The sequence below is a fragment of the Pogona vitticeps genome, chromosome 4, assembly GCF_051106095.1.
Source record: "Pogona vitticeps strain Pit_001003342236 chromosome 4, PviZW2.1, whole genome shotgun sequence".
Lineage (NCBI taxonomy): Eukaryota > Metazoa > Chordata > Lepidosauria > Squamata > Agamidae > Pogona > Pogona vitticeps.
Window position 1 is genome coordinate 204,156,755 of NC_135786.1, and position 17,179 is coordinate 204,173,933.

Sequence of the window (17,179 nt, forward strand, 5' to 3'; positions counted from 1 at the left end):
CATCCTTCCTATTACAACCTCCCCAATTCTGCCTACTGGCCCCCAATCAGCTGATTGGTGGCAGATAGGCAGCTGCCGACAGCCAGCCACCCCAACAGCCTACCCCACCCCCTTCCTTTCCCTACCTTAGCTCTCCCCCACCCCCACAGGCACCCCCTTACATTAACGGTGGCTGGTAGGCAGAATTGTTTTTTTTTAATAGGAAGGGGGTGGGGTGGGCTAAGGTAGGGAAAAGAAGAGGGTGGGAGACAGACTGTGCAGTTGGGTGGCTGTGGGGGGTGTCTGTCTATTTCAAGCCAATGGGCCAATAGGCAGAATTATGTGTTTTTTTAATAGGCAGGGGGTGTTGGTAGGGGTGGGGTGGGACTAAGGTAGGGAGAGGAAGGGGGTGGGAGGTAGGCTGTGGGGTTGGGTGGCTGTGGTGGGTGGCTGCCTATCTGCCGCTGATCAGCTGATCCACAGCCAGTAGGTAGAATGGTTTTTTGTTTGTTTGTTTGTAATAGGAAAGGGGGATGGCGGGGGTGGTTTTTTAATACCCCCCATAAATCGACAAATAATGTCATTATTTGTCGCTTCATGGGGGCAACTTCATGCTTCCTGAGTCATCAGCTTTTGACGACTCACAAAGTGGGACGACTTGCCAAAATGGTGAGTCGTCCCCATCTCTACTCGTAATATAAGCCTTAAGCTCCCCCAAAAAATAAGCCCCAGTTAAGTGAAACCCCATCCTCCACCATTGTGCAGCATTCTGCGTCAACCAGAAGATGACATGGCTGTAAAATAAAAGATCCTCTGAAAATAAGCCCTAATGCATTTTTTTGGAACAAAATTTAATATAAGACCCTGTCTTATTTTTGGTGAAACACAGTATCTGTTCTCTTTTGATGTGGCCATTACTCCCCAAAGAGGATGAATGTATCTTGGTCTGGCGTCATGGCTTTGACTGTTCCACCTTGGGAGAACCCGCTAGGAATTTGCACTTATAACACAGTGTGCGCTTTCCTGACACACACAGATCCCCTCACTATGTTAAGATGTCCATCTAAGACAGGGGTTGTGTTTTACATTTTCTTTACCTATAATTTAGTTTTAATTTTAACATCTATATGGAGCTTCATTCCAGATTCAGTCAGACTCACATTTGTCAGGATTGCAAAAACGTTATGTTTCCATAAATCAAACAAATGCTTTTGGAGCAGAGTCATAAAGTTTAAGTGCTTATTTACTTTCTGATACTTAACAGCCCAAACACAAATTGTAATCATTTTAGGATCTATCATTTCCATGATATTTTCCTGATTATGAAAGTTGTGATATATTTCATGAGATATGGAAACAGTGCCTGTGATCATAAGATGAGTCCAGTTCGTAGATCAGACCTAATGAGTGAAATGATTCAGTGGATTTAAATTCTGATGCTGTCACATAAAAGGTTGGGTATCATTCAAATCAGCACCAGTGAACACAAGCACATTGGTATTGGGTATGCAAAGATATCTAGCATTATTACATTGCAATCATTGTAGAACTCTTGTTCCTTTAATTTGGTAAAGTGGAGTTCATGAGAGTCCAAGGTGTCATCATTATATGGAGCCGCCGTTCCTTCTCTGGCACATTACATTTGGGCCACAAAAGTGCTTTGCTTCTCTTCAAATTCAGCAGGACCAGCCCTCAATGGGAGGATCTGCTTCCCTGCGCTAGCAGGCAAGCCGTCAAACTCCACAACAGTGCCAGGCAAAAAAGTGGTGGCGTGCCATCTTTTGAATGTCAGCCTGTCACTCGAGCCGGGATCAGGGCTCCAACGCGCCCGGCTCGGCCTCATCCTTCTCAGAGGGTTAGTTTTTAGGACTTCCTCCAGCCACCATCCCTCCTTTTCTACATCAGCCCGAGTAATTGCCCGCTGACCCGCCCCGGAGTAGGTCTTGGAGTGAGATCACGCCCAACGTGTCACCGAGCCCTTGACGTGGGCAGCGGCTCCTCCGGCGGCTTCCACTCACCTAAACGAGGTCAGGGAGGCCCGCGGGCCGGATGCCGGGGAGCGGGGAGGGGGGAGGGAGAACAACCCGAGCGCGTCACGGTGGGTGTGGTGGGCGCCCTCAGCGCTCGGGATAAAGAGGGTGGCGGCACCGGCGGGGAGAAGAGAAGCCCTCCGCTAGCTCCTCAGGCGAGCAAAGGCGGCCCTTACTTGCAAGGGGAAGAGACTCTGTCAGCGCGGCTGCTTCTAAGAGCCGGGCCCGGCGCGGGGACACCCACGTCGCCAGCGCGCGGGAAGCTCACAGCGCTTCGGGGGCGCTGTAGGTCGGGCGCAAACTACGAGGCGCAAAAAGTTTGCTGCCGGCGCTTCCCGCCCGGACGAGGGAGCTGCCACCTTCGCTAAGGGCGAAGGGGGGAGGGGGCGCTTGGTTCTCTCCCGAGTGGTATATATCATATATATGTATACGCGTAGACAACGCGAGCTGCTCCCAAAAGAGGCCCGAGGTAAGAGTTTTCTTTCGGCCAGGGCAGAAGGGCGCGCGGGGGCTTTGCCGAGCCTCGCTATACCTCTTTTTCGTCTCTCCTTGTCCTGCTGGGAATGGGGAGGGTTGCGGTGCTTCCAGAGCCGGATGAAGAAACCCAGATAGGGACGAGGCCGGCTAACCACCCCATCTGTGCTTAAGAGAAGGGAGGGAAAGTCGCTCTAGCAAGCCGACTGCAGCGAAGGCTTTCTTTGCTCCTGCACAGATTAAAGAGGGAGCGGTGGGTGGGAGAGAGAACCGAACTTCAGGAAAGTTCAGGAAGAGGTGAACCTTTTGGATGTATTTAAAACACACAGATACACACCTACAAAGGTTGTAATTGCAACCTTGCTGCCTGTGGTGCTAGTTTAAGGATAAGGAGAAACATTATTTAAAAATTAAGTGTTTTTTTTTTTTTGCATGATTAGCAGCCCTTTACAGATATCATAGACAGACACTATTGTGCTATAATAAACACATTCCTTTCTTTGTCCATCTTACCCTATCAGTAACTTGAGTCACAACTTTATCGGACAGTTTTAAACAGGAGGCGATGAAACATTTGTAAGGTTGTGGCCACTTTTCAAACTAAGCAATCCTGGCTTGAGACATATGCATGCATGTTTCATTGATTGCTGAGAATTACACATGACTGCAGGCAACTAGCACATGCTCAGAAGAAATACTCAAGATATGTACAACAGTCAGTTTCTTGAATGCTGGTACCTTAATTTACTCATGTAAAGCATCCCCAGATAATGTATTCTTTTAAAGGTGTGGCAAACCCCTTTCTTGAATTTTGTTATAGGGAATGCTCGTTATTTTCAAAGTACTGTATAGAATAAATGCTTTTTCACACATTTACTGCACAGTTCAGTGCTTGTAGATACTTTCACCTCTCAATCACTTTGATGTGAATCTTATGCATGTGATTATATCCCCACTGGAAACAAGTTACAGATGCTGTTGGGTGCATGATTAATCAGAAGTGACTCTTGCTGTGTTACAGTTACTGTACTCCTCGTAAATGGGTTTAAGACTGCAGCCTTGAGGTGTTTACACTTGGCTGGAATCTTGTGGCTATATTGTGCCTTAACACACACACACACACACAATTCTGACTGCCTTAATTTTCTTGTCCACAATGTTTTGTTCCTAATTTTTGATTCTTATGTACACTGTATTTTGAAGTTGCAAAAATATTTTTTTTAATGTTTCATTCATAAGAGAATGTAATTAATCAGTTAATTCTGACTGCCTCATTTTAAGCACCTTACTGAGGAAAAGGAGGCTCTTTCATACTCATGCTCAAATGTGCATTCAAGTAGTTTTCTTCAGCTCCCTTCCACAGTCTTCAGTTCATGAGGGTGAAGATAAGTTAGCATTCATACTCACAGTGTAAATGTTGAGTGTTTGCATTAGCTGCCTTCTTAGTCAGTCTCCTTAGATACCACATTAGAATCTTCCTTTTTCAAATACAGTTTGACTTCTGTTATTCAGTAAATTAATTCATCACAGTATCTTAACCTCAAAACCACTTTGTTCTGTTTTGCTTTTGCAGCCAACATACCTGGAAGAAGACTTCGCCTGGAACTTAATACAGAAGAGATTTCAGATTATTCATCATGAAGAGTGTAGCAGAAGAAGGGTTCAGAGTAACTGCTTTACTGTTCATAGCTCAAACAGTTTCTGCTATGGTACTTCCCAATGCAACACTATTTGAGGAGCTGCTGGAAAAGTACATGAATGAGGATGGCGAATGGTGGGTTGCCAAGCAGAGGGGGAAGAGGGCTATCACTGACAGTGATATGCAGAGTATCTTGGATCTTCATAATAAATTACGGGGTCAGGTGTACCCACAGGCTTCCAATATGGAATATATGGTAAGGATACATTGTATCTAGTCTCTGGAGAGGAACAATAATAATGATTCAGTCACTGAACAACATAAATACATTATCTATTTGACATCTGTATGCTTTATAACACTTCTTTTCTACTCAACATTTTGTTAAATAGATGCAACAGAACAGCATGCAGTTTTTTGTTAGTTCGGTATGTGCACTACTACATTATATGTAGGAATACTGTAGTAACCAAAAAGCCCTGGATTGGTCATGACATGGTCTGAATAGGACCATTAACTGGCCTCAATCCATATGTTAGTAACAACTAGATTAGGTCTGTCATATTACTTGCGCTGAGCCACCACTTAGGGAAACCAGTACAATGGATTTACTCTGACTGGGAGTAGGAAGTGGATTTTGGCCAAATACTTCAGTTATATTAAATGTGGAAGTCTTTAGTATGTACTTAACTCTCTCATCAAAAATTGAGTATAAAAGCAGAGGTTGCTATGTTGGTCCATATAGAAAATCCACAGGGAGGCAATATTTATTAGGACAAACAATACACTAATCCCTGCTTTTATATTAAAATGTTGCAGGCTTAGAACTGCTTAATTTTTATTGATCCATTGTACTGATTTATATAGTGCCACGTTGGAAAGTTTGTACAATTTATTATAGAAAGTGAGTTTGTAATCCTTCTGATCAGTTTACAGGAAATGCAAAGGTTCTCAACCTTTTACTTTTCAGAATGGTCATTCACTCAGAAGTAAGTACTACTATGTTCAATGAGACTTGCATATATTGGATTGCTGCCCTAGGCTACTGTTGCCTAGTGATGGACACATATCCCCAGCTTGCTTCATAATGAGTTCATTTTCTGTGAGAGAGCATACAAAACTAAGCATGATAGAGCTTGCTCTAAGCCACTTCTGCCAAACAAACCTACCCTTGCGAAGGCTGGAAAATAAGTGGCTGACTTGCTAAAAGTAGGAGTGACTTTGGGCATAATTTATACCAAAACCACAGTGGAATCCAGTAGAAGTGGAGTGATTTCTGCACTGCATCTTTCACCTCACCCCAACCCACCCAACCCAAAAATCTTCGAGAGCTGGTTATTGGGCAATGCCAAGGGCCTTCAGCAGAAAGAGGAGGAAGGAAATTCTGCTATCCTGCACTTGCAGCACTGTGTCACATTGGATTGGGGTCATTATAAGTATATTTAAGATCTGGCACTCTGGAGCATGCAGATGCTCAGGGCTGATGGCATTGCAATCCATCTACATTGAGCTGGCACTGGAAGTGACATTGTGTTTGATTCTGCCAGTGTGATTTTCTAAATATTTCTAACAGCATTGTGTGAATATCCATATTACTGAAGTTAACATGTCAAATAGGCTATATATATTTAATTTTGTGGCAATTGAACTGGCTGTATATGTACCTTTGGGCCTTGTTTGAAGTGCTACTTTGAGCTTTTAAAATATGATCTGAGCCCATCTTATCTCAAAATATAGTGCTATGCTGATAAGACTTTTTCCTTGTCCAACATGTGGATTTTGTTTGTGTTCTGTTACAGAACATTATTGATCTCTCATTACATACTTTCTCTCAATTACTTTAAGTATTTTAAAGGATTGGTAGGCTATCGATATCCTAATCAATACACAAGCATAATGATGTTCTATTGGGCAAGAACTGTAACTGCAAAAATAAGATGAAATTGCAAATGAATACTCCATGAGATTGACCACATATAAACTCTTCTGTTGGAATGCTGGGATTCTGATTAATTAACCTTTCTATTTAACTTTGTGTTGGAATACATCCTACAATAGGCTACTATAATTGCCTCAGCCTCTTGATTGATGTGTCTACTGTAGAGTTGTTGCTATGAGATCCTCCAGTGCTAGGTTACATTTTGGTGGTGGCTGTAATATCATTGGCTTTTTCATGAGTCATGTTACCAGAGAGACATGGGGGTGATTTTTCTCTTGTCCTGTGCTTCTTTAGATAGACCTAATTTGGCTGAATGGAACATAAGAAACTGCATTTCTCTACCAATGCACAGCCTACTTGAACAGGCAGAGATTTACGGTATCTAAGTGAATGTATTTAATATCATTTATTATCTTATCCTTTTAAACTGAAAAGTCAGTGATTCAAATATGTATGAAGATCATTGGAAACATGTAGAAGAAGCATCTGCTTATCACTGAGGTACTGTACGATCTCTCCATAGTAATAATACTTTAAGATTGGTAAATGTCCTGAAGCAGGACTGGCATTGATGGAGTTAAGAAAAAAAGTATAGAAGACTATTGGGTTGAATCAGCATCTTCTTAATTAGACTGGAGATTGAGATTTTTGTCCATTCCATAAATCAGGTACCAAATAGTTTGAATACATTTTTAAATGCTCATGTGTGTCAGTCAACATGTGTATGGATTCAAATAACATGGCAGTTTGAGAGTTAGTATATACAGCTGTTATAGTTCTGAGATTAGTAAACATGAAAACTTTGGGGGATTTCCCCTTAAAGTTTTACTTTTGCTAGTTTCAAAAGTTACTGCCTTTTAATAATGGAATTGCAGATCATGCTGTTTCTTGAATAAATTGATAAACTACTATTACTACGTTGGATGAACAGAAAAAAGCATGCTAAATAGAAGAAAGCTTCCAGATGTTTTCTGTACCTCCACTGAACATAGTGCTTTCGTATGTGGCTGTGCTCTGCACACTTGATCTAGATGTTAGAAATGCCACAAGCCAGGCTATTCCAAATTTCATAACAGGAAGCTTGAATGCCAACCATTGTAATGCAAAACTGTTTCTCCTGTGAGGTACTTCTTGATTTGCTTCTTCATTTGTGATTGTCACTGCTGCAGGGCCTGATACTTGGAAATACTCAAGCAACTTTGGTCACATCTAATTATTATTTGGTTGCGATTTCCATGATGAAGTCAAAGGAGGGGCTTGTAAATAATGAACTCCAATTTGGATTATCTGCAACTAGTGCAGATTAACTAAGCTCCTGCTCATAGTTTAGAATAAACCGTCTCCATGTGACTTGCATCTTCAGTGTCCATCTCAGCACTCAGTGGCTCTCCCTCTGTCTGTCCCCCTATAAAAGAGTCCTCTCAATCAAATGGCATGGGACAGAAAAGGGGTTAGCAGCTCCATTTGCTTGGCTGAGCTTCCTTTCCTGCTGAGAAGAACACTTTAGGGTTATACATCTCAGTGTCTCGGGTAGGAAAACCAGCAACCCAGAAGTAGCACCATTGGCCATCACATTCCAAAGTGCTTACTAGAGTAATAGCTATATTAGGTCAATTGAAAAGGTACCAAGAAGTATGTAAGCTATGGACATTGCCAAATGTTTTACTTAGGCAAGATGCTGTAAAAATAATCATGGGAGAGGCAAGGAGAGGGGCTTGACCTTAAAGATATGCAGTCTACCTTATATTTTGAGATATAGTGGAGGAGGAAAAGTTTGCAGACATTTAAATCAGGTGATGACTTGGTGTTCGGTTTTGCACAGAGTAGCCCACATACTTGTTGGGACTACAAAAAAGTCCATCCCACTAAATATAGGTGATTACAGTCAGAGTTCTTTCCATCTTACCTGAGTATAGAAGCTCCTTAGTTAAGTGGGAACTGGTGCTTGGGCGAATAAGCAAGTAATTTTTGTATTACTATGGCTGGGAATAGTAGCAGAACTTTAATTCAACAGGGAAAAAAATGCTATCCACATTAGCTCTACTGATAAAAGGGTTTTGCTATGTGAAACTGTCACTTTCTCACTGAGGACACTAGGGGTGTAGTCCTGGCACACTTTTCAGCATGGAGGAAAGCTTTTGATGGGAATCTGGAGCTGCTCTTTCTGCCACAAGAAAGCTGGGCAATGCCTTTGGAAGACAGCAGAAAGGTGAATGTGGCAGCTACATAGATGGTTAAAAGGCAAAGGTTAGCTGCGCCTCTAGCCTTATCCTCTTTACAGCCAACACATGGATGTGTTTAGGAGGGTCTGCCAGCAGTATTTCCATATATGACTTGTTATGTAGATAATCTTTGATGAAAATTCTACTTCTATTCCATGTAGCAATATGATCTTTATTAAAAGCAAATGTGAAGAAAACTTTCTTCACCTAAAAGATGCTGCAGCATAGACTCATTGGAATTACTTCAGTTCCCCTGACTTTAGAAGGACTAATCATGCCTATGATCCAATATAACCTGAACACTGCAAATGGAGCACCATTGTTCTCCTCAAGATAAATAATAAGGTTCTGCTTGTTTGCTTGTGGAGCAGTTGAGAAACTTTAATTTGATATGTTAAAACTTCCGTTAGTGTAGTTCTGAGTTGCTATTAGAGATAGGCACAAACTGCTCTGTGGTTTTGTTGTTGTTTTTGTTTAGTCGTTTAGTCTGACTCTTTGTGACCTCATGGACCAGAGCACGCCAGGCCCTCCTATCTCCACTGCCTCCTGGAGTTGTGTCAAATTCATGTTGGTAGCTTCGGTGACACTGTCCAGCCATCTCATCCTCTGTTGTCCTCTTCTCCTCTTACCTTCACATTTTCACAACATCAGGGTCTTTTGCAGGGAGTCTTCTCTTCTCATGAGATGGCCAAAATATTGGAGCCTCAGCTTCAGGATCTGTCCTTCCAGTGAATATTCAGGGTTGATTTCCTTTAAAATGGATAGGTTTGTTCTCCTTGCAGTCCAGGGCACTCTCAGGAGTCTCCTCCAGCACCACAATTCGAAAGCATAAATACTTTGACAGTGAGCTTTCTTTATGGTCCATCTCTCACTTCCATACATCACTGCTGGAAAAACCATAGCTTTGACTATGTGTACTTTTGCTAGCAAGGTGAGGTCTGTGCTTTTCAAGATGCTGTCTAGGTTTGTCATTGGCTTTCCTCCCAAGAAGCAGGGCTATTTTAATTTCGTGGCTGCTGTCACCATCTGCCGTGATCATGGAACCCAAGAAAGTAGAATCTGTCACTGCCTCCATATCTTCCCCTTCTATTTGCCAGGAGGTGATGGGACCAGTGGCCATGACCTTAGTTTTTTTGATGTTGAGCTTCAGATCGGTTTTTGCACTAACCTCATTTACCCTCGTGGGACGTGGTGGCGCTGCGGGCTAAACCGCAGAAGCCTGTGCTGCAGGGTCAGAAGACCAAGCAGTCGTAAGATCGAATCCACGCGACAGAGTGAGTGCCCGTCGCTTGTCCCAGCTCCTGCCAACCTAGCAGTTCGAAAGCATGCAAATGCGAGTAGACAAATAGGGACGACCTTGGTGGGAAGGTAACAGCGTTCCTTGTCTGAGTCGCACTGGCCATGTGACCATGGAAGATTGTCTTCTGACAAACGCTGGCTCTATGGCTTGGAAACGGGGATGAGCACCGCTCCCTAGAGTCGAACACGACTGGACAAAAATTGTCAAGGGGAACTTTTACCTTTACCATTTACTCTCATTAAGAGGTTCTTTAATTCTTCCTCACTTTCTGCCACCAGAGTGGTATCATCTTCATATCAGAGGTTGTTGATATTTCTTCCAGCAATCTTAATTCTGTTGTGGGATTCCTCCAGTCTGGCCTTTCACATGATGTCTTCTGTATATATGTTAAATAAGCCGAGAAACAATATACAGCCTTGTCGTACTCCTTTCCCAATTTTGAACCAGTCAGTTGTTCCATATCCAGTTCTAACTGTTGCTTCCTGTCCCACATTTCTCAGGAGATAGATAAGGCAGTCAGGCACTCCCCTTTCTTTAAGAACTTCCCATAGTTTGTTGCAGTCCACACAGTCAAAGGCTTTTCCATAGTCAACGAAGCAGAAGTAGATGTTTTTCTGGAACTCTCTAGCTGTCTCCATAATCCAAGACATGTTAGCAATTTGGTCTCTAGTTCCTCTGCCCCTTCGAAATGCAGCTTGTACCTCTGGGAGTTCTCGGCTGAAGCCTGCCTTGGAGGATTTTGATCATAACCTTGCTAGCATGTGAAATGAGTGCAATTGTATGATAGTTGGAGCATTCTTTGGCACTGCCCTTCTTTGGGATTTGGATATAGACTGAATTTTCCAGTCGTCTGGCCACTGTTGAGTTTTCCAAACTTGCTGGCATATTGAATGTAGCACCTGAACAGCATCATCTTTTAAGATTTTAAATAGTTCCACTGGAATGCCATCACCTCCACTGGCCTTGTTGTTAGCCTTACTTTCTAAGGCCCACTTGACTTTACTCTCCAGGATGTCTGGTTCAGGGTCAGCAACCGCATTATCTGGCTTGTCCGGGATATTCAAATCTTTCTGGTATAATTCATCTGTGTATTCTTACCACCTCTTTTTGATGTCTTCTGCTTCTGTGAGGTCCCTCCCATTTTTGTCCTTTATGATGTCCATCTTTGCACAAAATGTTCCATTAATATCTCCAATTTTCTTGAACAGATCTCTGGTTTTTCCCTTTCTATTCTTTTCCTCTATTTATTTACATTGTTCATTTAAGAAGGCCCTCTTGTCATTGCTATTCTTTGAAAGTCTGCTTTCCCTACCTCCCCTCTCTGCTATTTGTAAGGCCTTGTTGGACAGCCACTTTGCTTTCTTGCATTTCCTTTTCTTTGGGATGGTTTTTGTTGCTGCCTCCTGTACAATATTAGGATCCTCTATCCAAAGTTCTTTAGGCACTCTGTCCATCAAATATAGTTCCTTAACTCTGTTCTTTACTTCCACTGTGTATTCACAAGGGATTTGGTTTAGATTATACCTGACTAGCCCAGTGGTTTTTCCTACTCTCTTCAGTTTAAGCTTGAATTTTGCTATAAGAAGCTGACGATCAGAGCCACAATCAGTTCCAGGTCTTGTTTTTGCTGACTGTATAGACCTTGTACATCTTTGGCTGCAGAGAATATAATCAATCTGTTTATGGCATTGCCCATCTCGTGATTTCCATGTGTAGAGTCACCTCTTGTGTTGTTGAAAAAGAGTGTTTGTGATAACCAGCTTGTTCTCTTGACAAAACTCTATTAGCCTTTGCCGTGCTTCATTTTGAACTCCAAGGCCAAACTTCCCTGTTGTTCCTTTTATCTCTTGTCTCCCTACTTTAGCATTCCAATCCCCTATAATGAGAAGAACATCTTTCTTTGGTGTCAAGTCTAGAAGGTGTTATAAGTCTCCATAAAATTGGTCAGTTTCAGTCTCCTCAGCATTGGTGGTTGGTGCATAAACTTAGATTATTGTGATGTTGAAAGGTCTGCCTTGGATTTGTAGTGAAATCATTCTATCATTTTTAAGATTATATCCCACTATAGCTTTTCCCATTCTTTTCTTGACTATGAGGGCTACTCCATATCTTCTATGGAATTATGCCCACAATAGTAGATATGATAATCATCTGAATTGAATTCACCCATTCCTATCCATTTTAGTTCACTGACACCCAGGATGTCAATGTTTATTCTTGCCATCACCTGTTTGACCACATCCAGCTTACCAAGGTTCATAGATCTTACATTCCAGGTTCCTATACAGTATTTTCTTTGCAGCATCAGACTTTCCTTTTACTTCTGGGCATGTCCACGGCTGAGCATCCTTTTGGCTTTGGCCCAACCACTTCATTAGCTGTGGAGCTACTTGTACTTGTCGTCCACTTTTCCTCACTAGCATGTTGGATGCCTTCCGACCTGAGGGGCCCATATTCCAGCATCATATATTTTAGCCTTTTGTTTCTATTCATGAGGTATTCTTGGCAAAGATACTGGTGTGGCTTGTAAGTTCCTGCTCCAGGTGGATCGTGTTTTGTCAGATCTCTCCACTATGACTTGTCCGTCTTGGGTGTCCCTGCCCATAGCTGCGCCACAACAAGGCAGCAATCCATGAAGAGGTCCTGTGTGGTGGTTTGGTGTAATTTGTTTCTTGGATGAACAGCTGATCCACAGCACTCTACCCTCTCCAGTGGGTGCTGCCTCAGCAGTAGCTGTTCACCAGGGAAACAAACCCTGCCAAACCAGTGGTTCATGCCCATTTCTAATTGCTATAATGGAGTAAGCATGATAGCACTGAATGTCTGGACTCCTTTCTGGAAGCATATTCCTTTCATTTAGTTTCTGGATTGAAGTGTATAGGAGTACTTTCCATGTAGTAAACTGGCAAGTAGCTTAATTATAGCTTTAACAAGACTCCCATTTTATTCAAGTGTCAGAGGTGTTTTCCCCAAAGTTCTGTTTAAGATAAATGCCTTCTTCGGGCAACTAGGAATTCCTTGGCTGCTCGCTTCGTGTTGGTAAAGCATACTGTTTTGCAAGCAACTACTGCAATTGGAGGGTAACAGCAGTGGCAGATTCTTTTAAAGGTTCCTTAGTGGCTTGGAAGAAAGAAAAAAAAATTATCCCGTACAAAGCAGCTCAATATTTTTTAAAACAATATGATAAATTTACAAATATTGTAAAATTTCATTCTTGGTTTTCATTCAGTGTAAATGGACACTTTATTCACTATTTCTATATTGACTTCAAGATGTACAAGATAATTAAAATATACACAGTAGTATTCTGTTAGGATTTTGAAGAACCTTGAATCTTCAAATTTTCAGACAATTTTGTTGTTGTTGTTTAGTTGTTAAGTTGTGTCCAATCTTTGTGACCCCCATGGACCAGAGGATGCCAGGCCCTCCTGTCTTCCACTCAGACGAAATTATCAGAGTGCAAAAATGCAGTTGGAAATTGGTAGCATAAGGTGCCAAAGTTTTCTGAGAAGTTCATGGAGATTAGCAGTTGTTGGTAATCAGAGACTTCAATCCTTCCTTCTTTGGTCACTGCTGCTTCTTTGGTGTGAGTGACAGATCTCCTGTTGGCACCTGCCACTAAATTTTTCTGAATTGTTTTTGTATCATTCCATCTAATTCCAGTGAGGCACTGACATATTTGGGACAATCTATAGCTTAAAACATTAGTTAATTCACTTCCTCTCCCTACTGTGCATGCTCTGCCCCCACCCTCTATCCTCAGTTTCCTTTCAGCCACTGCTGAGGTAGCATTACTTTGGTTTCAAAAATTTTCAGGACTGTTAAAGCCAATCTTGATGGATACCATCTCATCTGAAACCACCTCCACTAACCCAGTGGAAGACCAAAGTCCCATACAAGTTGAGTCCTCACTCCATGTGCCAGCTACCAACATTGTGGTTACACCTTTCACCTTGAAATTGGCCCTGAAGCTGATTTTTAAGTCAACCTTGGCTTCAGTTACAAAGAAAAGAAAGAACACCACAGATTCTGAGGCCAGTCAAGCTAAAAGGTCAAAGCTCCAACCTAAACCTAACTATAGATTCTAGGACAGGTAACCATCAACACCCTGCGTCTTGCCACTGCGATGCTCCCTGATTGACACATAATAGGAGGAGCTAGTTTGTCTAGGATTGGTCTCAGAGAAGGATATCTGTCATGGACAGGTACTGTCTGTGACCTTTATCTGCACCCTGTAGTGGAGCTTGATGATACAGCAGAGTATTAGAATATTATCACCTCTCTAACAGAGCCTGAACACTTCCCCTGGCATTCCTCCTTGGATTTGGAGTTGATTAAAGAGAGAAGACCAGACTGGAAAAAAACTATCCTCTTGTCATGTACTGTTCTAATGCTGGAAATGATGTATCCATCACCCTGTTTTTTGGGGTCGGTGTCTCAGTTCTACCCAGGGCCAGAGTAGCATTTCCCACTACCTTATCTCTATTACTGTGGGCTGCAGAGAGAGAAGCATGCAAGGCCTCTCCATAGGTCATCAATGTGCTCCCAAATTGTAGCTATATATGCTTATTGGCCTTTTGTTTCTGGTCATGGGGCTTTCTTGGCGAAGATACTGGAGTGGCTTGCCACTGCCTGCTCCAGGTGGATTGCGTTTAGTCGGAACTCTCCACTATGACCTGTCCATCTTGGGTGGCCCTGCACGGCATAGCCGGTAGCTTCACTGAGTTACTCAAGCCCCTTTGCCACGACAAGGCAGCAATCCATGAAGGGAAAGAAAGCGATGACAAACCTCGATAGCATCTTTAAAAGCAGAGACATCACCTTGCCAACAAAAGTCTGAATAGTCAAAGCTATGGTTTTCCCTGTAGTAATGTACAGAAGTGAGAGCTGGACCATAAAGAAAGCTGACCGCCGAAGAATTGATGCTTTTGAATTGTGGTGTTGGAGGAGACTCTTGAGAGTCCCCTGGATTGCAAGGAGAACAAACCTATCCATTCTAAAGGAAATCAAGCCTGAGTGCTTACTGGAAGGACAGATCCTGAAGCTGAGGCTCCAATACTTTGGCCATCTCATGAGAAGAGAAGACTCCCTGGAAAAGACCCTGATGTTGGGAAAGTGTGAAGGCAGGAGGAGAAGGGGACAACAGAGGATGAGATGGTTGGACACTGTCATCGAAGTGACTTACATGAATTTAACCCAACTCCGGGAGGCAGTGGAAGACAGGAGGGCCTGGCGTGCTCTGGTCCATGAGGTCACAAAGAGTTGGACACGACTAAATGACTAAACAACAACAGTGCTTATTGGCACAGATAGCATACTTATTGGGCTTCAGCTTCACGAGACCTGAAGAAGGTCTCAATCTACAAAACAAAGCTCTGATCGCAATAAGTCTAGATTGGTTTCAAGGTCCCAAATTACAAACAGGAGACTGTCAGAAACCAGTGCCTCCTGTCTCTGGGTCCCATCCTTCTAAGCCTTCAACACCACAAGATTTCTTGAAGACGGGCAGGTTGATGTTGAAATCCCTGAATCAACCACCAAGGTCAGTTTCGGGTTCCTCAGAGTTATTGTGTCCTTGCTTTCCAACACTGAAGTCTTCTTGGCATTGAAGGACAATAGACCAACCCATGGCGTTTTTCTGTCTGATACCAAAGCTTTCTCAGCATCAAAGGGCAGTAGACCAATCCTTGGTGTCTCACTATCCAATTCTGAAGCCTTCTCAATGCTGAAAGGAAACTAACCAATCATCATCTTCAACTTCAGGCAACAGGTCAGCCAAGAAGCTACTGGGCAAGCACCACAGCCATGCTCTCAATGCCAAAACAGCTCCTTCCACATCTCAAAACAAGTTGTTACACTTGGATGCAACTAAGCAGGCCTTAGCATCTGTCGGAAAGAAAAGACCACTCACAGTCATCTGGAGGATGCATGGGAGCTCATCACTGAAAAAAACCTTGATCTGAACCTTCTTATTTTGAAAATGATCTATATGAAGAATCCCTGTCTGTTCTGACCACAACACCTGAGTCAGGCACTGGGGGCACAAACTCGCTTTCTGAGGATTCTTGTTCGTATTGAGATCTCATGTTCCAAATGGTGAAATCTTTGCAATTGGAGATTACATATTCATCTCCTCCACATTTTGACCACATGTACAATCAAATCAATTTGGATTAATCATTTGGCAGAGTAGCTATTTTCTCTGTGTTGGTGTGACATCACACCAGCCAATATGCAAGCTTGTCAGTCACCCATTGGTGTGAATCATAGAGACAACGAAGAAGATAGACAGGCTCTTTTCCAGTAACTAATTCTTTGACTGGTCATCTGTGGATTCACACAATCCAGCCATCCTAACCTCAGTCTGCCACACTACTGCTCTGTTTTTCTCAGCAGTGGACTGGGGGAACTGAGGATAAAGGATGGGGGTGGAGCATGCCAAATAGGGAGAGTGGGTGGATTAATTGAACTGGTTTAAGGTCTCAAATGTTCCAAAGATGCCAGTGCAGGCACAGAAGTAACCATTGGTGTGAATTTACAGATAACTGCTTGAAGAACTAGAGTTACAGGTAGGCAACCTTTCTTTACACAATAGTTTTCCATTGGTAGGAGGTGAGGTTTTCACTTTACCCAGTATGTACTTAGCTAGTTACTGAAATACATTCCTTTCATTGTTTATGATAAATTCTTAAAACAATAAATTAAGTTTTAAATTTATACTCTGGATCTCATTATGCTGTGTTTTGTCCTTACAAAGACCAATGAAATCTTCTTCCTTTAAATAACATGTGATATAACTTTTGCACCTCTGTGCAAAGGAAGTATATGGAGTTGGGTTTCAGATTACTCCCTGGAGTAAGTTGGATTTGTGGATTAAATCATAGATATGCCAGGTTTTTGGGGCTGGTTTTCAGGTATATATGTGTCTGGAAGGCAAATCTCAGTTAAAATAATATTCCATATGTTCTCACAGATGTACATACATTTGTTGTTGTTCAAAGATTAAAAGAGGAGGAAGATCCAATGAATAGAGGGAGAGAAGGTCAGGGTGAAGAAAGTAAGTAGTTGATAAACAGTTGGACTGGCAGTCATCTGTCCACGTATGTTGCAGTCTGCCTTTATCTAACTGCTATCCATGTGTTCACTATTAAAAGGGTACAGAGGGTTCTGCAGCTGAGATGAATTGTTGGCGGGAGGGAGAAGGAAAGCAGGAGGAAGGAAAGAGGCAGAGGATTGGGGAAACAGTATAGAAGGCAGTAGATGAAAAGTGGGAAGGGATTTAGAAAAGAATGAGAGAAAGAAGAAAGGATCGAAGAAGCAGAGGTCAAGAGAAAAGAAGTTGGGGTGAGTCTAGTATAGTATCAGAGGGATAAGAAGGATGAGGTGAAAAAATATGTTGGAAGTTTTGGAGACTTAAGGAAAAGCAACAGGTAAGGCTGCCAGCAGAGATGATGAGGCAGCTAAATAAAAGTGAAAGACAAAATGATGTGTCAGAGAGGAAAACAGGAGGGCAGGGATCTGGGAAGTCACAATATAATGCAAACACATAGGCTGAAGAAATTGTGCCTAGCAGTTACATGCTCATCTAGGTGCCAC

The 17,179-nt window shown here is 42.5% G+C and overlaps 1 protein-coding gene across 1 annotated transcript in view; it reads left to right on the forward strand.

Moving 5' to 3' along the window:
- Nucleotides 1-2,339: 2,339 nt before the first annotated feature.
- Nucleotides 2,340-17,179, forward strand: part of CRISPLD1 (cysteine rich secretory protein LCCL domain containing 1) — a 48,259-nt gene continuing 33,419 nt past the window's right edge. The window contains exons 1-2 of the mRNA XM_020787504.3: nt 2,340-2,478; nt 4,057-4,378. Coding sequence (XP_020643163.2) covers nt 4,121-4,378 — 258 coding nt within the window. The 5' untranslated portion in view covers nt 2,340-2,478; nt 4,057-4,120. The remainder of the gene's footprint in view (nt 2,479-4,056; nt 4,379-17,179) is intronic.